General features: G+C 29.7%; 2 protein-coding genes across 3 annotated transcripts in view; both read left to right on the forward strand.

Annotated features, from left to right (window-relative positions):
- The first annotated feature begins 479 nt into the window (after positions 1-479).
- Positions 480-12,761, forward strand: LOC106683277 (T-complex protein 11-like protein 1). Of its 2 annotated transcripts, none has more exons than XM_014424644.2 (3): positions 480-651; positions 4,464-4,559; positions 7,405-12,761. In XM_014424644.2, exon 3 carries the CDS (start codon positions 7,411-7,413, stop codon positions 8,767-8,769), a length of 1,359 nt encoding a protein of 452 aa, XP_014280130.1. In that variant the 5' UTR covers positions 480-651; positions 4,464-4,559; positions 7,405-7,410; the 3' UTR covers positions 8,770-12,761. The 2 variants fall into 2 exon arrangements, with proteins under 2 accessions (XP_014280130.1, XP_014280131.1); XM_014424645.2 differs by lacking the exon at positions 480-651 and adding an exon at positions 3,001-3,308.
- Positions 12,762-18,425: 5,664 nt separating this feature from the next.
- The window catches only part of LOC106683282 (phospholipase A1), a 77,064-nt gene continuing 68,410 nt past the window's right edge, over positions 18,426-27,079 (forward strand). The window contains exon 1 of the mRNA XM_014424649.2: positions 18,426-18,524. Within this exon, the coding sequence (XP_014280135.1) occupies positions 18,482-18,524 (43 nt within the window). The 5' untranslated portion in view covers positions 18,426-18,481. The remainder of the gene's footprint in view (positions 18,525-27,079) is intronic.

Here is a 27,079-nt window from a genome sequence, read left to right on the forward strand (position 1 = left end):
AGTCGAAAGCAGATGCATACTTGCGTTAAGCACCTGTCATGGTACTGACTCGTACGACTCCTAGCGGTTTATATGATCGATCTCATGTTATATTATCGTTTGAAGAAATGTACACTATAATCTCAGTTTAAAACAATTAATTTATTGTAATTATAATCTATATTAAAATTTAATTTAATACAGGTTATAACACACTTCTGGTTTTGAGTGATCTAATGTTAATAAAGCATACTTACACCGATGTGATTAGGAAAATATTTTTTCAGACACAACTTTTAAATTAATAAAACATTTTTCGAAAATTACGGGTCTTTCATGAGAGAAGGTAAACAAATACGTTTACTTATGATCCTAAGTTCAGTGGGATATATAAGAGAATGCTGTAATGGGCTGAAAATAATAGTGCAAACCTGATTGTGAACCTCTAAATAAATATGTAATAGCATTTTTCTAAAAAAAACAAAAAAAAAAAAACTAAAACAGATGATTTACGTTAGGCTCCATTATTGGAGTAGCCTAAACATAGTACTTAACGCAGAAAAGCAATAAAGACATGGCCTAAGGTGTAATTCTTTACTCATAGATTTCACTACAAGATGCAAGAGAACATCATTAACTATTTAAAGATGAAATAGAAGAGTAACTTGGAAGGTAAAGCATTGTTTACTTATTTAAAAATATGTATCCCTTCAGCGCAAGCCAGTTTATATATAACTGTCTTGCTTTTAAAGTGGCAAAATTTAAAAAAAATATATATTATTTCGCGATGGACGTTGTTATAAGATAGTATCGTGAGCTAGGATTACTTTTCATCAAGTAAAGTATATTTGTTGGAAGTACATAGCAAGTAGATTGTAGGGGGATAGTCCGGATTGGCGGTAAATAAAGGTATCAAAATAGTAAAAGAAAACTATTTATTGTTAACCAACGTTTAACTATATATAAACAATCTTATCCTTCCTAAGGGTTAGTAGAAGAAGTGGGAAAATTTTCTATTTGGCTTTCTATTTCTCAGTTGTCATCTTTGTTTCAATCTGACAGGTAATTCCCTCCCTCCCCCCCCCCATGTTTATTTGTTATTGTTATTATTTTTCTTAATATTTCCCTTTTACATATCACTATACCTCAACTATGCCATATTTCCTTCACCTATCTGTTTTACCTTTTACACCCACCTCTTTACTATATTTATATCTATTTCTAACAAATATTTTTTCTACAATTTATTGGTCTAGATCTGTATTTAGAACTTTATCTCACTTGGTTGTATTTATTAGTATATAGTTTCTAGTCCACCTACATGTATACTTCCTTATATTATGATAATTATTTCTTTTTTATATACTTTATAAACATAACAATTGTTTTGAATTTTTTTTATTTTAATGTTCTGTCAATTCTATAATGTTTGTATTTTGTTTTTTCATTTAGCCCTGAAGAAGCTCTGCAAAGTGGGGCGAAACGTTGGTTTACAATAAATAGTTCTCTTTTACAATTTTGATATCTTTATTGACCGCCACACAGACTATCTTGCTACAATAAATTATCTTTGGAATATTTTGACAGGGAAACCCCAATCTATGGTACGCTATTTAGGATACGTTCAATTAAAAAATGTATTTTTTTCAAGTTGTACCACTATCAAATCAAAGCAGCAATATTATTTGTGTGTTTTTTGTAAATAAACAACTGTTTTAAAAAGTAATTAAGTTTCGTCATAAGTTAACTCATTTACTTTATAAATGAAGCTTCATAGCCTCATTCATAGGACAGTTGCCATGTCGTAAAAAATGGCACAGTTTTAACCCTGATTTCAAAATTTGAAGAAAAAATCTTTAGGAAATTTGTTTTATTGAGAAAATTGTGTTTAATTGTTTTTTTTAAATATCAGCTACGTCTTATCCTCATTTTGTTTCGTTGAAAAAACAAATTTATCTTTGTTTGTGATTATAAACAATAGATCGTTACAAATCGTTATTCCTATCTCAAGAAATTCTAAAATACGAATTTTACAGCAAAAGAAAAATAAAATTTGTAGGAAGATAGTCCGGTTGGCGGATCAATAAAGGTATCAAAATGGTAAAAGAAAACTATTTTTAACCAACGTTTTGCCCCACTCTGCGGGGCTAAATGAAAAAACAAGATATAAACATTGTAAGAATTAACAAAAAAATTCAAATAAATGTACAAAGAAAATATGTTAAAAAAAAATACAATAATTTTTGTAAAATATATAGAAAAAATAATGATAATAATTTAAGGAGGAATAGGAACTAGTTACTAATAGATACAGCCAGGTGTGATAGAATTCAAAATACAGGACCAGAGTAATAAATTGTAGAAAAATATTCGTTAGAAATAGTTATAGCCCTGACGAGGCCTTACTAAGTGGGGCGAAACGTTAGTTAACAATAAGTAGTTCTCTTTTACTATTTTGATAGCTTTATTGACCGCCACCCGGACTACCTTCCTACAGTCCACTTCATAAGGTCAACTATCTTCTTCCAAGATAAAAATTATTCGTTCCCAATTTTCGCCTTTCCTAGTGTTTAGATTTTTGTTAGAAAATCACAAAAACGATTTTAACTTATACACAATCCCACCATCAACTGCTACGAAAGAAACTAGATTTCTTTAAATGTCATTGTGTCGTGTCTTCTCTACACCAGTAAATGGGTAAAAACTCCAAAAAAATATATAAGTTTCAGTAAATTCCAAATACTTTTGTACTTCAGATTTCGAGTTTTGAGTTTTAAATCACGTAGAAATGAAATTTTCAGAACAATTTATTTTATTATGTCTAAAGTATATTTTTATCTCTGCAAGTTTACGTTCATCGAAAGAATGATTCATCCAGGAACAGGAAAGGGGTATTAAATTCTGTTTACGGTATTAACCTCCAACTTCCTCGAACAGGATTAAACAGGAAAAGCGATGTATTTTTAGCTAAGATCGATTAGTGGCCTAGTATCGATACGTAGCTCCTCTGCGATCCTTTGCCTTTGTTGCTCTGGAAGGTTAAATCTGTCATCTTGAGTTACACAACCTTATACCATTCTCAGATAGATTTTGTTTGAAATAGTTTAATGACAACTGTTTAAAAAGTCTAAGAACGTTCCCGAAGCTGCAGATTGCTCTATAACTTTTTTTCTCCTGTATTTATGAAATAGACAATTCGTTTAATCGTTTTTAAAACTTCTTATATTGAAGTTCTGAGGGATACTGCCTGAAGTTTTCTGAAATAATTTTGCTTTAAACCTTAAAGCTTTTTTCTCGACCTCTCTACCTAACAATGGATTACCACAGAGGTAAGTTATCTTATTTAAAATATATTTTTCAGGTTTAATCACTCTGGAGGACTTAGGTAATTGTCAAAATTTCATTTTCTTATTTAGCTATTGCTTTTTAAAATGTTTAAATAATTATGAGAAAATTAATGATCGTTTTGAACATTATATAGTTTGTTTTTAGAACTGTAATTATAGCTAAATGAATTGCAGCTTATTATTTCTTGATACAACTGCAAATTTAAACTCAATTTATTTGTGAACTTTACATTAAGAAACCATGCGGTGCAAGTGAAAATTTTGTAAATAATACATTTTTTTATTTATACGTACTCTAACCAGATTTATACTTTTATATTGATGAAGTTTTAATTTTACCATTAATTTCTTAATGATTATTCATAATACTGAAGCAAAAATTTGGTTCAGGTACTGGTAAATAAAAAAAAACCTATGACTTACTAAATTGTCTCTTGTACCCCTTTGTTTCTCACCCACCCACATTAATTATGCCTGGTCACCCCTTATCTAGATTTCTATATTGGTGATTTATTTTCTCAAGCTTTTGGTTTAAAGACTACCTCAATTGTTATTTTTTTTTAAATCTTAATTTTAAATTAAAATTAAAAATATTTTTTTTTTAACAATTCAAAATACTAACAATGGAGGAGTGTTACAACAAAAGGTGACATCCAGTTTAAAAAAAATTTTTTGGTTGCATCTAATGTTGGTAAGGTAAATTTTTATTGAAAATGTTGAATACTAACACATAATTGACAAAAGGAAATATTAATTTTGAAATAAATTGAATAAGTTTAGGATATAGAATTTTGATTTTCCAATAAAAATCCTATACTTTTCTGAAATCGATTGATTACTCCCTAAATTTTTTAAATTATTTTTGTTTTGTTGTATATTTGTTTATATCTTTCATCAGAAATAAAAGAAACTTTTACAATTTTTTATTTGAGTAATCAGATGCAATATGGAACATAAAAAATTTAATGATTAAAAGAATTTTCGGGTAGAACTGTCCATATTAATTTATTTTACATTAATTCTTATTATAAGGTTTTCCAAGTAGTAAACATATTTACATTTCTATTTTAAATTTATATATTATAAAAATTGCTCTGAAAAATTATGCTGTTCTAATTTGTTCATCTATTTTCATAGAGGCTTTCTGAAGAAATTGGATTGGTTTGTGATACAGTTGTCAATGGCAAATGGAAAAGATCATACACTAGACATCAAATTTTCTCTTGTAGTTAGGTAAATAATTTTAGTATATAATTGGATTAATTTTTGTTTCTTATAATAATTATTCTGTTTGATTAATTACAATTATAATCTTTAAGCATTATTTAGTAAGAAGATACTTTTATTTATATTTTAGTTATGATTAACATGGCTATTTGAGTTAAAACACAGTTCTCTAAATTTGTAACTTTTCTTTAAGTTTGATATGAAATTAATTTAATTTATTTTTTCTAATTACTGACATAAACAGTGTTTCTATCTGCATTTATCCAGTGAAATTGTTTTGGCTAGTATTGATTATTTTTAGCTGTGCAGTTGGCTATTAATAATTGCTTTGACAGGCAATAATTCATTATTTGCTTTGATAAAATATAATTAATCTTGACAAAATTAGATCATTTTGATCCATATTTAATTACCTATTGGTATATTAACTTATAACTTATTTAGGTTTTTTAGTTTTTATTTCATTTAGAAGGCCTTTAAGTATTTTAAGGTTTCTAACAATTTTTGTTGCCTTGAGAAGTTCACTTTGAACAAAAATTCCGCTGTGGAATTCATTCTGATTTTTTTTCTAATATTATAAGTTTTTGCTCTATTTAGTGTAGAATGTTAAGATATCTCAGAACTAATATGAAACTTGATGTGTTATATTATTTCTGTTGGTTAAGGGAAAATGATAACTGAGCAAATTTGGGCATGGGTCTGAGAGTGCCTGGTTCAGAACATTGTGGGTTTGATTCCCACCTGGGGCAGTTAATATTTATTTTTCGGGGGTTTGAAGAATAAATCTTGACACTCCCACCTTGGTTAGTACGCAGCGGCAACTCAGGTAGCCCTCAGGGGTTGGCAAAAAGGACCATGAGCCCCACTTGCCGGACTTGATCCCCCCCACCAAATACCAGAACCAGTATGTTGGTTAAGAATAAATGTTTTATTCATCAACATGCATTTGTAAACCAATTTTTTGTGATTTTTATATTTTTTCTCCGTATTGTTCATAGGCATTTACAGCTCCTTTTAGAGTAAATTCAAACCCATAGGTTTATTAGTTCACTGCCAGTGGTTCATTTAAGAAGTGACCTATGTATGTAAAGTACCTTTAGTTAAATTTTTTTTTTAGTTTATTGTAAAATATAGTCTTTAGCACATAATACATATTTTTGTGATGAAGAAATGTTAAAATTCATTGTTATAAATTTATTCTATTTATTCTTGTGTCTTTAACAAACAAAATTAAATTTACACATTAGTGTTTGAAAAATATGGCTCATTTTCTGGTGTTAATTGTTCTCCCAAAGAGCCATCATCTGTTAATTAGTCTAAATGAGGTCTTTCAAGGTTTTCTGAGGTGATAAGTTAATGCTTTTGCTTTAATAAGTAAAACAGTTCTGTATGATTGATTAATAATACTTGTGAATAATGTTCTTTTTAATTGTTTTTCATAACAATTTTTTTTACGAACTACTTAATACTTCAATATTTTAGAGGTTTGTCCATTCTCAGAATCATCCTTCTATTTGTTTTAGATATATATGTCCCTTACTTTTAAAAATACAAACTTTCAATTCACCATCATCCCTTAAAATTTAAGAACAATGGGAGCAGTTCTCTAGACTACTTTCGATGTTAAATATTTAATTTTGGATTTAACATTTCTGTGTTGTAGATACATTATAAACTAAGTCATTTTTATTATTGTAGTTTTATCATTGGATGTTTTCTTTTAATTGTACATTTCTATTTTTTTAATGGGACCTTGTCTCAAAATAAAATAATAATGGATTCTGGTTCGTATCAACATTCATTAGAGAAATATTGTTGCTTTGAATTAAAACTTTGACCACCAGGGCTCTCCTTGAAAACAACTTAAAAGCAAAATTTTTTTTTCTATATTTTCTTTTCTTTTAAATTAAGTAAGCATTATATAATACATTATATGTATAAAATATAATATTTGGCCAAATAAAGTTTAAACACCTGGTTCTTAACCATGACCACATATTGTTGTCACCCGCGTATGCCACTGATTCTATGTGTGCAATCAGCTGATACATAAATGTTTTGCTGGTTTTTAAACTGAATTATTGAATAAGGACTCATAACCACATTTTATAAAACATTTAGACAACATTTTTAATAAAAAATATCTTTGGACATTTAAAAAATTTTATTGAAAGTATGTAAAATAAAATAATATATAAGGAAATAAATTTATATACTTTAAATAAATAAATAATAATAAAAAAAAAATTAAGAAATATTAAAATCCTTATAGGCAGCAGAACCCGCAACAATTATAGCTGGTGGAAATTAGGACAGTACTAAACACCGTTTGGGATGATCCTAGGTGAAAGAGAGATGCTAGGGCTCTTCCCACCACTCCGAACGCTAGATAGTAAAGTGACCTCCCTTGACAATACATTATCATCACTTGTGCTCCCATGTCACCAACTTGAGGCTTGATGACTGTGTTGTATACCGCAGTCAGTGTTAATAGTGACACACTGACAAAAAGATGTTTTTTCTTTTATTTGATTGATATATATTTTTTAAATATTTCGTAAATTGTATGTTTGACTAGGGTTACTTTGTGATAGTCCTACTAGTTTTTGGGACAGTCTAAAGGACGACCCCAATAGAGAAAGTGATTCCAATCTAAAATCTATGTCTAATTCAAAATAAAATCTTATTTTTATCTACAAGATGTTCTACTATTAAAGTATAATAATTATATGTTCTAATAGAAATAAATAATATTACAATATAGTATTTTTCATCTTTTGTTCAGTTTTAAATTTTCTTGTTTATTTAATACTTCAAGCTATTTCCTATTAACTTTTCACTTCTTTTTTAGTGAGTCATGGAAGGAAGTAACTCTAATGAAGGGAAACCCAACCTTCAGAACAGCCTTGACCAACAAAGTGATGTTCCTATCGTAAGCGAAGAAGAAATGGAAAAATACGCACTATTGCAAAAGCTTAACCTAGCGCACGAAATCGGTCTTGATCAGAGTTTTACTTTAAAAAAAGAAGAACCTCCTGATAATAGTTTGGAAAAAGTTGTGACCGAAGCTGTTCATTCGGCTTTTTGGGATCTCTTCAAGCAGCGAATCTCTGAAGATCCTCCTAATCTCTCTATGGCTCTTAGTTTGCTGAATGAAATCAAAGAAGGCTTGTATGATATAATGATGCCTCATCAGACTAAATTAAAGTCTGAAGTTGATGAGATACTTGATCTGGATCTTTTAAAGCAACAAGCACTTCACGGTGCATTAGATGTAATGTATTTTGCACAGTACATCCTCTCAGTTATGAAACGGCTTTGCGCTCCTATCAGAGATGAAAAAATCGAGGAACTTTCCAAGGAAACCGAGTTAGTAGCACTATTCCGAGGTATTCTGGAAACTCTAAAACTAATGAAACTTGATATGGTCAATTTTACACTTTTTTCAATAAGACCTGAATTAGTTTCTAATCATATGGAATATGAGAGACAGAAATTCACTGACTATATAAAGCTATCTGGCGACAATCTTCCTGTAACTGAAGCATGGTTGAAGAAGCACATAAAACCCTCAGTAAACATCAAAGATGTCTTGTATAATGCGTTTTTAGATTTGTTGACTTGGGATTCTAACCATCCATATCCAGAAACTTTAATACTGGATGAAAAAAGACTGTTGAAGTTGAAGGAAGAATACTACTTAATGGTGATGACAGCAACCATAGTACTGTTATCGTTTAACTCAATTCCTCCTCAAATACAATCTGATATATCTTTAAAAGAAGATTTGAAGCAACATATAGGATTATTATTGGAAGGGGTTAAAAGTGATCAACAATTATCCCAAGGTATTCAAAATGTCATCGAACAGATAAAGAAAGACATCAATGACAAGTTGTCATCAAGGGATATGAATAATCTTAACGATGAACAGGTAACCAGCCTTTCTCAACAGATACAGCAGGTAACAGATTTGCAGAACAGGGTAAGAGGTCTAGTAAATCTAAGGGTTTTGGATTTCTTAAAATTAACGTTAATGCACCCTGGGGGGAAAACAAATTTTCCACCTGCTTTAGTTCTGTTTAAAAAGGAATTGGAATCTTTAAGTAATTCCTTTATGAATATTGTCTTATATAATATCAACATCTGCTTTGAGCACTACAAAAAAATTTTCACCAAAAATGAAGCATCCTCATCTAGCGTTAGCAATTCTTAGGCCTTCTTTAAAAATTAGTATCTTATATGGATACAATAAAACTACTAAACATTTAGTAGAATTTTTTTTATTTATCGCTTTTACATTTTAATGCAATATTTAATTTATTAATTATTTTTGTTATTAATTTGTTAAAATTTGTATGGGGAATCTATTTCATTTTTAAGAAGTAAGGGGTAATTTTATTTTAGATCGAATTCAAAGTAACAATTTTAAGTTCCTTTTATTTTAAACTATGCTTTTTACTGTCTAATTTTAGTTTATAAATCATTCTAATGCGCTGTACATGATTTAGTATAATATTTTGACTTTTCTTTATTATTTTTTTAAATTAATATTTTTGTGATTGTTGGCTTCTCTTGTTCAAGGGATTAACAGTTTAACCTTCTATAATTTCGCAGGGGGTGGCATAACCCTACTCTCCCTCAAAGCAAAAGTGAACCCAAAAAGGCCATGCCCAAAAAATGAAGGTTTACATTGAGGTTAACAGGAATGTCCATCTTTTTAGTCTAAACTGAGGTAGAAGGCAGCCAGTGATAGGCTCATACTCTTCCCCTACTCCTCTGTCACACCTTTGGAAGGCACACCTTTTTAGCTTTACTTTTTCTGTCAGCTCGCTTCTTCCATTACACTCCTTCCTAAAATTTCTATTAGGGAGGTAATCACCCTTATTTCAAGGTTAATAAATTGTTATTTGGGAATGGCATCTACGGAGAGAGCTATTGATGAAATATAGCTGTATCAAGAAAAAAGTTTTTCACATGGGTAAATAAAAATAGTTAATAGAAGTTGATGAAATTGATACTAGACCCAATTTACACCATTCCCCAAATTTGGGCTAAATCAGACAAGCTGTTTTTAAAAAATAGATATGCTAATTAACTCTATTGCTGTCAGCTTGTTCTTATCTTTATAAAATGATATAATATAACAATTTTATTTAAAATTTAAATCAATTTGGTTGCATTTTATAATCTTTTTTTTTATATTTATCTCGACAATAATAATCTCCCTTATTGAGGGTCTTTATTGTCATATTCTTCCATTTTAACTGAAAATTTTGTTGGGAACAAACTGCCAAAAAACAAAATAATAAAAAAAGTGATCCCACATTCTCACAATTTTTTTTTTCATTGATAACCAGAGTGAAACAACCTGCCTGTCCTAATTTACCAATAAATTCTTTAGGCAGAAAAGTTTACAAATTTACAAACTACTTCAAACCTGTTTTGAAGGTGAATACATATTTTTTTGTTTTAAGAGATAGATTTTATAAATGTGTTATTTTTATAAAAAAAAATTAATTTTATTCCCAATTCTCACAATAGAGGATTGTCCACTGTGAATCTGAACACCTCACATTTCCCTTGAAAAGTATAATTCAATATATTGGAGGAGATCAGTATAAGAGCTGCATTTTATATCGCTTTCATATCACAGTTTTGGGAATGTCTAATATATGCAAATATATATTAGATTTTTTTGGATCAAATGTACTGGAATTTGGTATGTAGGATTGTTTTCAAGTTCGAATAATACCATATAAGTGCAGGTAAATTTCAATCAAAATTCCGTTTACTAGAAGCTCTACTACTATTATAATAGTAAAATACAGTTACTAGCTTCTTAGTAAGTACTTTTTGTGAGTCAACTTTTTCTCCCTCTTCCCGCCATTTTTTTAAGCACCATTGAAATAATTAAATTACTTATTTGTTTTCTGAACAAAAATAGTGAAAATATACAATTTCATTCTCCTGCACACTTTTTTTTTTTTTTACTAAATAGTTTTATCATTATTTTTAAAAAAAGTTTATTATTTATTTTTCTGTTTATTCTTAGGATTTTTTTGTTAGAATTTAACTGTCAATATTGTGATAGATTTATATTCTAACTCTTTTTCGTTTATTATGCACTTGGGAGTTGGATAGCTCAGTGATTAAGGTGCTGTGCTATTATTTCGTGGGCCCAGGTTCGAATTTGGCTGTGGCAGATAATTATTTATTTAGTTATTAGCCGTGAGTCAACCCTCTGGATTTGAGAGCCTCCTAGGGCACACCCACTCTTCATAAAATGGGTACTCTTAATTGGGGGAAAAACCTGGCAGTTGAGAGTGATCATGAACTAATGAAACACTTCTTTGCACAACCATTGTTCAAGAAACAATAGTACTTCCTTACAAAGTATTGAACCCCTGTTCCTTCATGTATTGTAGCTGTACAGGTTTATATATATATATATATATCCTATTTTATTCTTGTCTGAGTGCGAAGGTGGATGGAGATTTATTCTGTTTGGGTCGAGTCGATTTTATAAAAAAAAAAAAAATAAAGGTCGATCGGCTAGATTTAGACCAGTACTGTTTCAGACATTAGTGTGCCAACATTGGCGCTGTTATTACTGTATACAATACAAATTAAACTTAATGTGTACAAATAACAAAAAAGGTTTTGAGATCTCATTTAACTTAATCATATTATGGTCTCTAGAGCCCGAAAACTTTATTTCAAAAATATCTTTATATTTTTGCTATTTCAAAAGATCCCTTGTTCATTTAAATTACTGAACTATGATGAAAGTTAGGGTCATGTAAGGGTTATTTCTGAGTCATAAAAAAAAATATTTTGAGGTTGATGAGAGCTGTTAAAGTAAAAATGGAGAAGTTATTCTGTTCGGTTTTATAAAAAACTGTTCAATTATTTATGGGATTAACTTGATATACTTTTTGATAGGATATGTTAGTGACTCACTAGTTTAATTCAGAAAGCTATTATTCTTTACTGAAAACTTTCAAAAACTCCAGTATTAACTTACACTTCTGTATTGAATGGCTCATATGTAGGAAAAATCCATCGTGTATTATCCTCTGGTCTTGAATGATTCTCGTACTTTTGATAGAAGTTAGCAGAAGTATTGCAATCGTAAACAAATTGGAATTTGAGTCTTCAATAGAAATAAACATTTTGAGTTCCCTAGTTTTGAGTCCAATGGATCAAGTCTCAAATATGTTCTAGGTTTGTGTGTATGAATAGCCTAGCCCAAATAGGAAAATTCATACAATATTGAAATTAAATATTAAGGACACTTATTTGCCTGAGATTTTACTGATAAATTTTTGTTAAAATCTATTAACCGGAAATGCCACTTTCTACAAACGATTTAATACTATTTTATAATTTTTTAAAAACGGTACTTTCTTACTACCCCAGACCCTTCGTGGGTTGTAGTGGCTCAATTATTTTCACACCTAAAAAAACCCAAAAATACAATTTTTTTTTTTTATCATTCCTTAACTGAATTTGACTGAAACCATTTATGGCATTTTGTATAAAATTAGATTATAAAAAAAGTGTTTCTAGAGAAAACTTATTTTAAAACTTTTGATTGCAAATTGTTTACTAATTCTTGGAATGGAATTTTTTTGTTATACTTATCGATGTGAATTTTTGGGAATTTGAATCTATAAGTTAAAAATGAAAATAAATATATAATATTAAATTTAAATAAATTATCATTATTCCTTGAAAGTCATGTAACCATATATAGCTATTAATGTTTTTTTTAAAAAATAAAAAAAATTTGTTTAAAAAAAAAACAAGAAATTTATAACTTCATCAATAACTAGTATATATTAAATTTCAGAATCACTAACAAGTGTTACAAATATGTGGGAAATTATTATAATTTAAATAGTATACATAAGAACCAGGATGTAAAAGTTGCTTTATGACAGTGGCTTGTAGGAGTCTGCAGTCCACTTAGCCAGAAATTGAACCATTCGTGGCACATTCCCCGTTCTTCCCTCTGGTAACTCCTGGTAAATATTTGATAAGTAGGTTGCTTAAAAGTGTATTCTGAGGCACTTTAATAATGTATTTACTGATACAGTTAAAACTTTTCAGCTAACTTAAAAATTGTTTAAGATATCAGTAAAGCAGTTCTAACCGTATTTCATAGTAAAATTTGTGTTGGCAGTATTAAATTCTTTTCATCAATTATCGTGTTAATGGTGTCAAATTTTTAATAGTTCCTTTATACTTACTATTTTATCCAAATAATTGAATAAAACTAACATCTTTTTGCTCTCATTTATACCGATCTTTTATATTTCAAATAATAAATCGTTAAGGTTTAATTTAAAGGGTGCTTCTAAATTTTAAGATAACTGAATGGTTTGGGGCAAGAATGTGACAATACCCAATTTTGAAAACAATTAGAATTTTTGGCCAAATGTTTTGTTTCTCTCTAAAGGTTAGTTGTGTTCATTTATTTAACACCATAATTTCCAACTTGTTTACCAATAACATTTTGTATTATAACCTTGTTAAAATATACAGTAAGAATTGTAGAATTTTTTGAAACTATTGAAAAATTTTCACCATGTGGCTTGTCATATTCTTACCTTGAGCTCTTCAAATATTAAATATTAAAATTTGGTGTTCTAATTTAATTCTAACAGACTGAAAGGCAATATAGAAATCATGCACTTACCTAGCTTTTATTAATTATTATTTTAATTATCCTCATTACTTTATGTTAAATCTTGGCTTATTCCTTTGTTTATTTCTTAGGGTGCAAACTGAAATTCTTTTATATTCAATTAATAGTATTGTATTATTTGTTTAATAATATTTTATTTGGCAAACAAATTTTTGAAAAAGTATTTAAAACTATATATTTGTTAAAATTCCAAGATTAATATTTTTGTATACAAAATTATACGATTATAAGAATTTATTTTATTTATTTTTACCATAAAAAGTTATTTGTATTTTTTAATGAAATATCTATTAAATATTTATCAAGTAAAAGAATACAACTGATGTATATATTTGATTGATGGTTGATATTTTTATAATCTCGACTATTTTGTCAAACTTTTATTTATAAATAAAACTAATTTTTATTGTTAAGCATTATTATTTTTTTTTTTCCCAATTCCTCTCAGAAATGAATTTTTATTTTATATATTTATAAATGTGGCATTTTATTGGCAGTTTATTTATGGGTTAAGGTTTTATTACTGAAATAACAAAAAAATTAAATAAATTTGAGGGGTAGGGGTGGTTGTTCAAAACTTTGAGCTGCTGTTTTTGTGTTGGATTCACCAAGACATGTCAGAAATGTCTGTCATTGCCTTAGCCAAGTTTGTTAATGTGTCCATTTTTTGGTGTAGCAATTTGTTGTGGGATCGATTGTAATTCAAAGGAATGTGGTTTATGATCAATATGTTGCTCTATGTGGATTCTTCTCTGTAGAAACATAACAGTAAGCTTGTCATTTTTTAACTATTGTCGAAATGTCTGCATTTTTCAAGAGTGTCTTTCTAGCACATCTATAAATTTCGTATGCATAAGTTTACATCAGGCTTAGTAAATAAGTACCATTTATTAATAATAACATATTATTTATTTACAATTGATGACCCCCTTATATATTCAGTTACCCACTCAGTATCTGCTCTCCTACCTAGAGTTATAATTACAATGATTATTAAGTGAATATTATAATCGAGGAATGATATACTGATGAAATTACTTAATATCCTCTAGTATCTGCAACTGCAGACTGGTATGTTATTTTCTTTGGAAAGAGAGCTGAACTTTATTCAGCCATTCTGCTCAATTACATTAGGTTGCTATATTACACAACATACCAATCAATCCATGATCGGACATATACACAATATATATTCACTTGTTATAACAATATTTTTTTCCCCTTTTTCCTTCACAATTAATGATAATAATAATAATAGTCTTTATTTATATACATATATACATTTATAATAGCATTATTTATATTTAAATCTAATTTTTCTTTACTTTTTTTTAACACATGTATAATAGACCTTCCTTTTTAAAGGAGTAATAAAGTCTTTAACGGGGACTATCTGTACTTGGGTTCACTAAGAGTTCACTTATCTTCATCTTCCAGTATTTTCTGTCCTTGGCTCTTTGCGACTATAGTGTTCTTTCTACCTTCTTTATCTCGTCTACCCATTTTGTTCTTTGTCTGCCTTGGTTCCTTTTCATATCCAAGAGGATCCACTCTGTTAGTTTCTTGAAGTGCCTGATTACATCTGTGACCCCAGTATATTTCCTTATTGCTAGGCTACTGAGCTTTTGGCTTCCTCTTATTCCAAGCATGCTCCTCTCCATTGCTCTTTGGCATGTTTGAATCTTTTTCTCATGGCACTTGTTGAGGGGCCATGTTTGGCATGGCAATATATTGAAGTCAATGTTTTTAAAGGCTGGCTGATGCCTGATGTTCTTCATTCATAATCAATACTAATCTACAAATCTAAATACTACAAATATTAAATACAAGACACTACAAATATTTTGTTTTATTTTATTTCATTCATTTTTCTTTCTTTTTTTTTTTTCCTTCTTTATCAATTTAATAATGTTACATATAACAATTTTATTTCACTAACTTGACAATTTTTTTTTTTCTCATGGCGCTTGTTGAGGGGGCATGTTTGGTATCCACAATACGTCACAGGCAATATACAGCTATTGAAAGCCAATGTTTTTAAAGTCTGTCTGATATTGTTGTTCTTCATTCATAATCAATACTAGTCTACAAATATTAAATACAATAATTTTAAAAGAGCAAATATCGCAAGATTTTCCCTATGCTTTAGAGGTAACGTACAATTTTTTTTCATTTTCAATCTGAACACTTCTTGAAAATATTAATTTTTTGCAGTGTTTCAACAGAGATTAATGTGGGATACTTTCTAAATTTTTGTTTGTATAATTTGATCTGTTTTTTTTGTACTACATCAGTCAATGGGCATAGATAAGTATGTTTATGGAAGATTATTGCCCAGACCCTAGCACATGCCTAACCCTCCTTGGAAAATTTTCGAAAAATAAATTCTAAGAAGTAAAAACTTTTTAAGAAAAATAACATATTAAAATAATCCTTACAGTTAAATTTATTATTATTATTATTATTTTAAGAATTCTTTTAATAAATTAAAAAGTTGCATACCATATTTTTTTGTATATTAAATATTTCTATGTGTTTATTACTTAGGTATGTATATAGGGACGTGACGACCGTGGGGGTTGAGGCACAGGTCCCAGTGCGCTCGGTTCGGAACGTTGAGGGTTCAATTCCCACCTGGGGCAGTTAAACATTCATTTTTCGGCAGTCCCGAAGAATGAATCTTGACACTTCCACCTTGGTTAGTATGCGGCGGCAACGTAGGTAAGCCGTCAGGGGTTGGCAAAAAGGACCCACTGGCCCACTTGCCAGACTTGTTCCCCCCAACCGAATACCAGTACCAGTACCAGTAGGTATTTATATAAAAACTAACCAACCTATATTGTGGATTTATGCTATTTAAGGAACACAGTTGATAGTTTTATTTTTATTATTGTGTTCAGTTAAATTAACATTTTGAAAAAACCTGCATGCAGATCAGTCAAATAATTCAAAAGTTTATTGTGGGCAAATTTTTTTTTTTCGTACCCTCTTATGGAAAAAATAATGTCAAGTACAATATATATGGGTTATTACTTAGCCCAGTCTTACCCGGAGGTAATTTTGGCCTTTTTTTTTTTTGATCCCTCTAAAACAGAAATAGACATGACTGAGTAAATACATTATGTGAAGAAGAAACATAAATCAATTTGAGTACTACCTTTTTCTACCATGAGTACTTGAATGTCAGTGAAACACTTATCTTTGTAATGAGATGCTCACACTGTTGAAACTCAGACTATAATGTCTGAACGTGTGGGGCCTCTACGAGATGTTTAACTGTGAAAAGATAGATAATTAAATAAATAAAGTAAAACAAAAAAGAAGAAATAATGAGAAGAAAGAGAGGGAGTCTGAGATGAAAGGACTTAAGGGTACTATTGATAAGATTTCTTGTGTCCTTCCTGCCCTGCCACCTCACAGGAAGGGGTGTGGAGTGAATTGTGGACAAAGATTCGGCCATTCCCTTATATATGGAATCCATATGTGAAAGGGAAAGAAAAAAGGAATAAATTGAAATATTTTATTTAAGGTGTAGACTGGAATTGATTGTAAAAGGAAACTGGAAAAAAAAAAAAACTGTTTTCTTTCTTTTTATTTTATCATGTAAATATATGTAATTTATATATGCCCGATTGGTTAGTATGCTGTGTAATGTAGCTACCCGATGTATTTGGGGCAGCATGGATGAATAAAGCGTTTCTCTAGATGATGTGATAAAACGGTAACTATGGTAACATATTTGATAACAACTAACTTAGCTGTATCATCATTTATACTGGTCGGATGTAGGTGATTTTTCTTATTTTTTAAGGCAATTTTGTTATCTATCATATTATCATGTACATACTACGTGAAATATGAGTCGTTTTAAAATAATAACCCATCTCTATGCTTCAATGCGGGTAGTACTATATTGAAATGATTAGGAACGACTGACCTATGAAAGTGTGGTAAAATATTTTTTAGGAGTGAAAAAAAAGTTGGTATTCGCTTTTAGCAGCACCTTAATCACGAATTTTTGAAAAAATCCGAAAATAAAATTTTTGAGTCCAAAATTTTATTTGTCTTTGATTTCTTTTTAAAAATCTAAAAAATGAATATAACTTCAACACGGCTTAACCTATATACAACAAACTTGGTTTAGGGCTCTGTAGACTGCACCAAAGAGGACAAACTGGGCCTAACGAAAGAAATTAGAACTGGAGATATAAAATAAAACGCGTGAATTTTTTTACGCTATTGGAAACCCATATTTCGCCACTACAAGGGGTTGATACACTTGGTTGTACGATGTAGGCTGAAATACTAGACATTCAACTTTCCTACGGTTCTATTCACGTAGGAATTTTACAAAATGAAGAGGAGTAATGAACAATAGTCACTGAAAGAAAAAAAAATCGATAAGAAAAATTGCTTATTTTTAATTTCTTCGAAAAATGGTATTTGGTACTTTGAGACGACACTAAAAACCAAAAACGCTCACTTTTGTTCATAACTTTTTGTCTATTCGAGATATTCGTGGATTTCATTATCTTTACACTTTTCCCAGGGCGAAAGGGAACGTTTTGAAAAAAAACTGCATGTAAATCGAACCACTAATTCAAATATTGTTGGTGAACAAAGATTCTACCATCCTCTTGTATATATTTATAGATGTATAAATATATTTTGCCTTTTTAATAGTATAAAAATAAAAAAAAACCATCCCTAATCATTACTGTCTAATTATAGGGCAGAGCTTTCGCTTTCTGCTTGCTGCACTCTCTCAAAACCCGCAACAGATCCTTTTTAGTGGTCAGGCCTATACTCTCTTATAGCATTCTGTATAAGTTTTGAAGTTCCCGCTTCTGGAGCTTGTTTTGTTAACCATTACCTAATTATTTTTTAATGTTGACATTCTCATCTACTCCGTTACTCGTCGATAGTTCCGATTGAGGAAGCAACCTATAAGAGCCCTGCTTCCGCCGGGTTGTCATTAACGGTCCATCAGGATGGCTGCCTGGCCGACGACTGGAGTACGCTACAGTTATCCCCTGGCCCAGTTGTCGGAATTAGCATTAGCTGCGACACTCCGGAGCCCGTTAGTGTGTGCTCTACGAGTGACCAGCCCCTCTACCTCTTGGGTGGATCTCGTTGAAAGTTGGTCAAGTTGACTTTCTATTTTAGCTAAACAATCGGAAAGTTCCAGTTGCATCTACTTCAGGCCACTGTGAGCATGCTCTTCCACTTCTTTCTTCTGCTCCTTGCGTCACCTCCAGGTAATTGACTATCGTACGTCTTCTGTTGAAGTTCTCTTGCTCGGTGAACATAATTTATATTATTTTGTAATTATTGTTAGGAACACACTGATAGTATTGTCTCGTCCAGTGATCGGTAATCTTAAAAAACTAAACATCCGATTTCACCATTAAAGATGTCGAAAAAAGTTACTGTGAAACTTCTATATAACCGACACCCACTGGAAATGATTTTATCCGTTATACAGAGGTGTTCGTTAAGGAGGGGTTACTATGAAAAAATCACAAAAATGATATTAAGCTGTTATACCTCCCAGTCTGAAACAGCAATAAAACTATACTTTTTATTAAAAAAAAAAATTATGCATCATTGTAAGGATATTTCGTCTTAATCATCGTTATGTATAACACATGTCTCAATAGTAGTTCACAAATTTAAAAATTGGTAGACAGTATGTCGAATTTTGAGGATCGTCTAGGTGTAGCCGATGGCCATAATGCCAAATTAATAAAAAAAAATGGCGCCTTAGTCACTGAAAATAGCCGTGGACGGATTTTATTTATTCGATTTTTGTATTATACATATCTTGAAATATTAAAACATATACTTTTTACTTGCACTGAATAGTGTATACTTACAATATGCTTAATATATACATTGAAAGCTGGTTACTGAGAATAACTAAATGTCTCTTAATTCCATTAATACCAGTGAACTCTTAAATCGTGTCCGTTATAGAGGGTTAAAAAGTCTTGTAAAAGAATGAAATTGGTGTCCTCATCCGGAGTGGAGAGGATCAAACGCATTAAATTTGTACCTTTTTTTTTCTGGATCTTAATACGATTGTCCGGAAAGAGGATACTCTGTTATAAAGGAGTGTGTCGTTAGGAGATGTTTCATTGTATTTGAGTCATAGTGATATTTTAATAAATTATTTTTATTTATTTGTTTAACCATCTGACCTTCACTCTTTAAAATTTTGTTTATTCTCCTGTCCTGCCTTCAGGTCAAAAATTAAAATACAATAGTGCCTAATTAATTAATTTTTATATTGGACGTTTAGCGGATACTGTATCTTCTTCACCATCTACAATTTAATATTAAAAAAAAATAATAAGTCTTTCTAAAATTGTATATAGGCAATTAATTTCATTTCTGATTATTTAATTGAAGAAAAAGTCATACAAATAATATAATTTATATAAGCAATATAATGTTTTAAACATATCTTTGATCAACTTAATTTTCTCCCATATTATTATGTAAGTCAATTTTTAAATATATAATAAGCTTCAAATAGAAACTGTAATAATGCACAGTGGATGGCCTGGCTTTTCATTAGGATATGATTTGACACATTTTCATGACTATGACATTCATCACTGGATGATAACTATAACATTTATCATCAAGGGAGAGGTCCCTTCCCACCGTGACAACGCAGACGGCGAGTAAGCGCCACAGTGCTCCCATGCCCGCAGCGGATCCCACAACCTACTTTGAAATGCCCTTCAGGCAAAGAAAGTATATTATATTTATTATGTACTATGTATTATTATGTATACATATGGATTTGTTTAAAATAATAAATAATAACGGTCAATGACTAGATTTATAAAAGGATCAGAGAACAAAGTGTAATGATAGACTTTAGGGAGGGGAGAGCTCAAATAATTATTATATAATTGGATTCTACATATCAACCGATGTAAGATCTTCCTATACTTTGAATATGCATTTTTTTTTTAATTTATAAATAATTTTACCTTTATTTTACATTTTATTATATTTTTTAAACAATGTTAATTTGTCTATGCTGAAGAAAGAGATACAGTACCCCCGAAATGTCTTACATAAAAATAAATGAACTAAGCACTATTATTTTATATTTTATTTTTGAACAAAATGCAGGAAAGGAGGATAAAAAACTTTTTTAAATCAATTTATTAAATAATCAATACATCATATATCGATGGTAGGCTATGTAATTCTTTTATCCTACTGCCGGATCTACAACTTTGCCGTTTGCACCTTGCCGCAAATCCAAGACTTGTACAAATGCCTAGTAAACAAAGGAAGCAACAAATGTCTGTCTCCACATGCTCGTTTTTTTTTTTGAGTTTTTTCGGCTATTACATTCGATATAATCTATTTTTACTGCAAAAAAGAACAAAATAAAGATAAGTGAAATAAAAAGGAAACGTAAATATCAACAATGTAGGTTGTAGTTGACAAAAATTCATACAAATAGTACTACATAACCTATAAATCCAACTTTCGTTCTATAATTTTTATCAGAAACTTTTAAATTTAATTACCTAGTTATATATTGTCTTAAAAAAAAAAAATTCGCGCTATGTTAAATAAAAAATAAACTGCTAAAGTTAATTAACAAGATTCGATATATTTTTTATTTCTTGACCCTTCATATAAGGATCGAGATAATGGTGGATGAAGGTATCAACTGGGTAGAGAAATGGAGGAATTCGAAGGTTAACATATAACGTTAAATTTGAAAGCAAAAAATGTGGAATAATATTAAAGTAACATAATATTATGAAATATAAGAAAGTAATAAATATGAGTAGATATTTAATGATAATAAACCTAATAAGGGTGAGAAATTATATAAATAAAATTAAAATAATACAATAAATATAATATAGGACCATCTTCGTTTCTTATATTATACTTTGAAATGTAAAAACATTAAACAAAGGAGTATTTCATTTATTCCTCTCTTTGTTATTCTATTGTATATTCTTTGTTATTCCCTAAATGGCCAATATCACCTTCATTCCCTTCAATTTATAAAGTAATTTCAAAATATATTTTTTCTTTTGAAGTGTACTTCTACTTTTTAGAAAATAATAATAAACTTTTCTTTGAATATATTTATGCCTATTTATTATTTATATCTATCTATTTTTATTATCTTGTTTGAAAAGCTATCAAGAGTTTCTTGTTGAATTGCTTTTGCAATTCTGCTGAATTACAAAACTAACACGTAATGGCTAATTCTGAATTAAATCAATCTCGACTTAATATTTTCATGTCTCAAGGATTACTTGCGTACCTAAAAAAAGTTGTATGTGCCTTTACGGGACCGAATGGCAAATGATGCAGCAAAACAGAACAACGGACTCACGGTTACGAATGCATCGAGTCTTTCTGCGTGTTGGTACAGCTTTGAGAGTGATTGGTGGTCCTATTGCATGTAACTGTCCGGTTCATCTTACATCACTCTTGTACTTAAAGACATATCAAGAAGATTAATGAATCCGTGTCTATAGGTCATTAAACTTCGAAGGTTGTTGTTTGATTCTACCACCTATTCTGGAATCTTAACTTTGTGGACCAACAATTTGGAAAAGTGTAGTGATTTACTAATATAGTCGGTCTTGATCCATTATCGTACAAGAGAAATAGAATCTGTAATAAAAAAAAAAAAGTATTAATAGTAGAGTTTATAAAAAAAATCACCATTTTTCAACCAAATATTTGTATTATTATTTCTTTGATAGAAAATACAATTAATACTCAAAGTATAGTTTATTCTTATCTACCATCATTAGCCAATTGCTCAATCCCATGCTGATACCATTCTTTGGAATAGTTGTCAAAGAACTCTTGGACCGCAATTTCGACTTCCGCAAACTTATCAATTTTTTTTTTCCCCCGTGAAGGAAATGGGCCGTGGATCGAAACAAGTAGTAATCCGATAGTGCAAGGTCTGGGCTATATGGTGGATGAGGTGAAATCTCATACAAGAAGGGTTTTTCAATAAATTTTCACAAATTTCTAACCTCTTAGCTGATTGCTGAGGAGTAAGTTCGTGAGGACCAGTCAATTGCTCTTTTTCACCTTCCCCGTGGAGAGTAGGTGGCGACTATCTTTCGACACACCACACTCCCTGACAAGTTTGCGAGTACTTGTGGACGGATTTGATTTTACAGCTTCTTGCAGAACCTCATCAATATCTATTAATGGTCGCCAGGAGCCCTTCTTCCTTTCCAACGTCGTATCTCTGCTAAATTTTTCAAACCAACGCCGCACAGTGCACTGGTCAAGGCCACCTTCACCTTCAAATTTAATAATTTCACGAGTTGTTTCAGCGGCTGTGAACTTTTTGTTTCTAGTAATGCCTGAGAATTTCGTAGGACACTGTTGTGTTTCTTCTTTGAAAGAAATAACTAAACTGAGTTTTTTTTTTTTTTTGATTAAACAAACTTAGAGAATGCTTTCAAGGGATTATTAAGTAGTGGTAAGTATTAAAATATTTACAGTCCTTTGAAATCTTGAATTTGGTAAAACGGTGTGTTTTTTTTTTACATTCCATTACAACGGAATGCAAATCAATATTAACTGTATGTAGGTTGTTTCAGGGCAAAGTGTCCTAACTGAAAATATGAATTAAGAATCTCAAAACATGAATATTATTCCCTGTTAATCTGTTAACGCTAGGATAAGAGATATTCACGTCAAAATATTTTATTTGTTATGGATAATTTATATTATGTATAAATTAGCATTCATATTAAACGTTGTTGGAAGTAATTACCTTTTAGACTTTTTGTTTAATAGCACAATAAAATTCTGATTTGAGGAAAGTGAATTCGTCCACCGCTCAAGGTAATCAAGTCACGATTTATGTTTCTTGAGTTTATATTCATTGATGGAAATGTTAAAAATATACTTTTATTTTCTCTAATTTATATGTATATGCTATTTTATTTTTTAGAAAGTTTATTTGGAATAAATAGAATTTGAACTGAGTTCAAACCTACTACGTGGTTCAACTTAACAATTACTGGAAAGTTTACTTGTTGCCAACCCATCTCTCTAGTTGAAACAGAAAACCTATTAGATTTTTTAGTTCAAAATTTTGTGTAAAAATTCGTGGATAAACAATAATGTATTTTAAAATTATAAAATATTATATATGAAATAACTTTAACTGCGTAAATTTATAAATGAACTCACACCTGCCTGTATTAACCTTTTCTAATAAAATCTCCCCGACTTGTTTTTAAAAATTATTTTATACCAAATCGGGCTGGTGGGCCTTACATGGTTGATATAACCGTTACATTTTATTTTTTTTAACAGTTGATTATGAGGGGTAAAGTCTCGTGCAAAAGATACCCCTAACACTATACAATGTTATGATTAAAATAAAATAAGACAAAATAAATAGATAAGAATAATGCTTCTTAATAAAAGACAAAAGTAAAATTAATATTAAGGCTGACCTGAGTGAGTGGAAGGTTATAAATAGTTTGTTTATATGGTAGTGATATTGTGGATATTCTGAAAATTAGAAGTTTTAAATATTGAATTTTTAAAAAATAGGTAACTAAACATAACCTTAGGTAAGCTTATTAATAATAAATATGACTCTCTAATAATTTACTTTTCCATAGGGTTTTAACTTATAATTAATGACCTAGGCAGAATAGCCTACAAAACAAATTTTAAATTTTGATGTGAGGTGAGAATTTGTATTGAAGGTATGTTATATTATTAGTGATAATGTTGTTATAAATGTTACATATGAATATATAATATAAGCTGTTAAATATTTAGATTGTCCTTGAGGATGGCCAAAATGGCCAAAACATTGGACTGTTGATGAAATAAAAAGAGTTGAGACTATACAAGGATACAATTTTTGATTTATTTAATACAGAAAAGTAAAATTAATAACAAAAAATATCGACTTTTATAGATTTAATAAAACAAACAATTGGCCTCTAATGTTAAAAAAAAAGTCAATTTGGAAAAAAAAGACGAGAGAAGAAAAAAAATAGTAATAATAAATAAAATAGAAGTAGTGTGAATAAAAGAATTAATAAATACAGAATTTATAACAGAATGTCCTGCAGCAGCCTGGGCTTCAGTCTTCGAGTTGAGGTTGGGTTTCCCAGGCTGTAGGTCACTGCTCCTTTGACTGTAGGTAACTGGGAGTGGAACTTCATGAACCTTTTTTTTATGCTATCCTCTATTTAATCCATTGTGATTCCCGATGCAATTGGCTATTTCTTATGAACCGAGGAGCATCCACTTCCCGACTTGTTGAAACATTAATTCTCTGACTGTTCACTCTTTAAGCCGCAAAAAAAATTGTTGTTCAAACAAAATTTAAATTTACAGTAATACATTTAAAATTAATTGGTATAGCGAAACTATACCATGCACAATTAAAAGTTTCATAGTGGAACTCGGTGTTGATATTAAGGTTGAAACGAAAACGGTAGAAAATATAATCCTGAACTCCCTGGAAATTATTCACCATCACATCCATGATAACATATTAGGATGGTGATGCTTCAGGGAACGGCATGCAAATATGCCGCAGATTATTTATATATACATTACTTTTTATAATTTTATATTAATTACTTATTTTAATATACATATTTGTTACTTTCATATATATATTACTTCTTTAAATTTGTTATTGTTATATTTATTATTTCTATTTATTTTTTTATATGCATGTATGTGGAATATGTTTTTAGATTTTAATGGAATATAGTCGAGCGTGACCATGTAGAATTTTTATGTTATCACATTTTGTTTATATTTAAATTTCTATATTTCTACTATTTATTTTTTTATTTATTTAATGTGATTTACAACTGTACAATAATAATATGTAAGTAATATGATGTATCTTTCATATACACTTGAAAATCTTGGGAAGGAACCACCCATTGGTGGTACTTCAAGCATTAATTTAAATTAGAAGGTCCCGTGGCCATCTTCTTTTCGACGCCTCGGAGGATTATCAGGGATTTTTAAGGATGAGAGATTAAGAACTAATGGGTTAGGATGGGTAAGGAATTTGGAATGAAAAGACGCATATCTGTTTTGGGCCAAATCTGCAACGAATGGGATGTTAAGGTCTTTGTGAATGAGTTTATTCGTAACGTAATAAGGAGCATTAAGGATTTTACGTAGGATAGGAAAATTCAAATTTAAAAAAACTCAAAAAATACAATTCCTTGTAGAAAAACTTCAGTGCATTGTAAAACTCTAGTGTCAATAGAATGTCATTTTTATAAATCAATTTGCTTTTGAGGTTTGGCTGAATTTGAAGCTTCGAATCAGAATTGCACTAAAATCCAGTTTCTTACGATAATATATCCAGCTCCATTATAATTGCTGGAATACCAGAAAGAGAATTGAGAATGAAAGGTGAAGAAAGAAAGTGCACGAAAACGAAAGTAAGGTTGGAGGAGAAAAGGGGTCGCAATGAAGAAACAACTCGCTTGCAGGGAAACATGGGTCGTCCTTGTTCTCTTGCACATTGCCAATATTTTAGTTGCATTCTCTCCGAAACTATTTCTTTTCTATTTTCTATATTTCTTATTTTTGATCATTACATTTTCTAAAGTATGATTATTTTACTATTTATTTAACAAACATTTTTGATGTTTTTGTACAAAAAACAAATAACTGAATATATTCAGCAACGACGGGCTTATTACTAATTTTTTTGTGAAATATGTAATTAGAAGTAAGTTTCGGACCGTAATTGATCCACTCAAAAATTTTTTTAAATGTTTATTTATATTATTATTTACATTAGAATTTTTTTTTCGGCCAAGACTCCCATTGGAGTCCAATACTGCAACATTAAAAAAAAATTAAATTAATAATAAATCCTAAATAAAATTGAAATACAGTAAACAAAAATAATTTGCTACACTTTTATAAGAATCTGCATATATTATATTTACTTAGATTTTGATGAGGAATTCTACGGATTTAAATATTTTAGAACATAAATATTGAACACAAAATTACTGCAACAAGCTAATATTTGGAAAATATAATTTTATAATAATTTTGACTTTTATGATATGTGATAATAAATTATTTAATAGGAAAATTTTGGGTTATGGTGATTTCAATTTTTGTTTTGGAATGAAATATTTTTTTTTATGGTTTATGAAATTAATGTTACTCTTACATTGATGTTTAATGCGAAATCAATGTTTCTCTTAAAATGATGAGAGATATTTGTCATTTAAAAATTATTCAGGATTTCATATTGACTAATGTTAAATTCCTAGCACTTGAACAAACAAAAAAATAACACCCTGCAATCATCCTTCGTAACAGAAGGTACGTGTTCATGTTGCGAGTAACTTGGTCGTGAAAAATGTAATGTTTGGGGTAACGCAACTTCAAGAGTGAAAACAAGATTTCATGGTTCTTTAGCTATTATGAATAAACGGAAATATTTTCTCTGGAATGAACAACTTTTCAATTACTTTGATTTTAAATAACGTAAACGTATATTAAAAAAAATATTCCGCTTTTAGATTAGCATTGTCTATTATTATAGTTGTTAAATAAAAAGTTATATCTTTAAGTGTGCGTATGAGCTATGCATATAACAGAAATGGTGTAATGAATCTCCATAAACAGTTTTTTCTCATGAAATGGGATTATTTATGAACTAGTCAACTAGATCATTATCTAGAGGTTATGGCCATTAATTGAACATCATTCTCAGCCATTATATATAATATCATTATATAATATGTTAATATAATATAGAATT

The sequence above is a fragment of the Halyomorpha halys genome, unplaced genomic scaffold, assembly GCF_000696795.3.
Source record: "Halyomorpha halys isolate HHAL.00 unplaced genomic scaffold, Hhal_1.1 Scaffold475.1, whole genome shotgun sequence".
Taxonomy (NCBI): domain Eukaryota; kingdom Metazoa; phylum Arthropoda; class Insecta; order Hemiptera; family Pentatomidae; genus Halyomorpha; species Halyomorpha halys.

Bases quoted from the DNA above. Each gene is read 5' to 3' on its own strand.
- LOC106683277 (XM_014424644.2), top strand. From the start codon at position 7,411: ATGGAAGGAAGTAACTCTAATGAAGGGAAACCCAACCTTCAGAACAGC.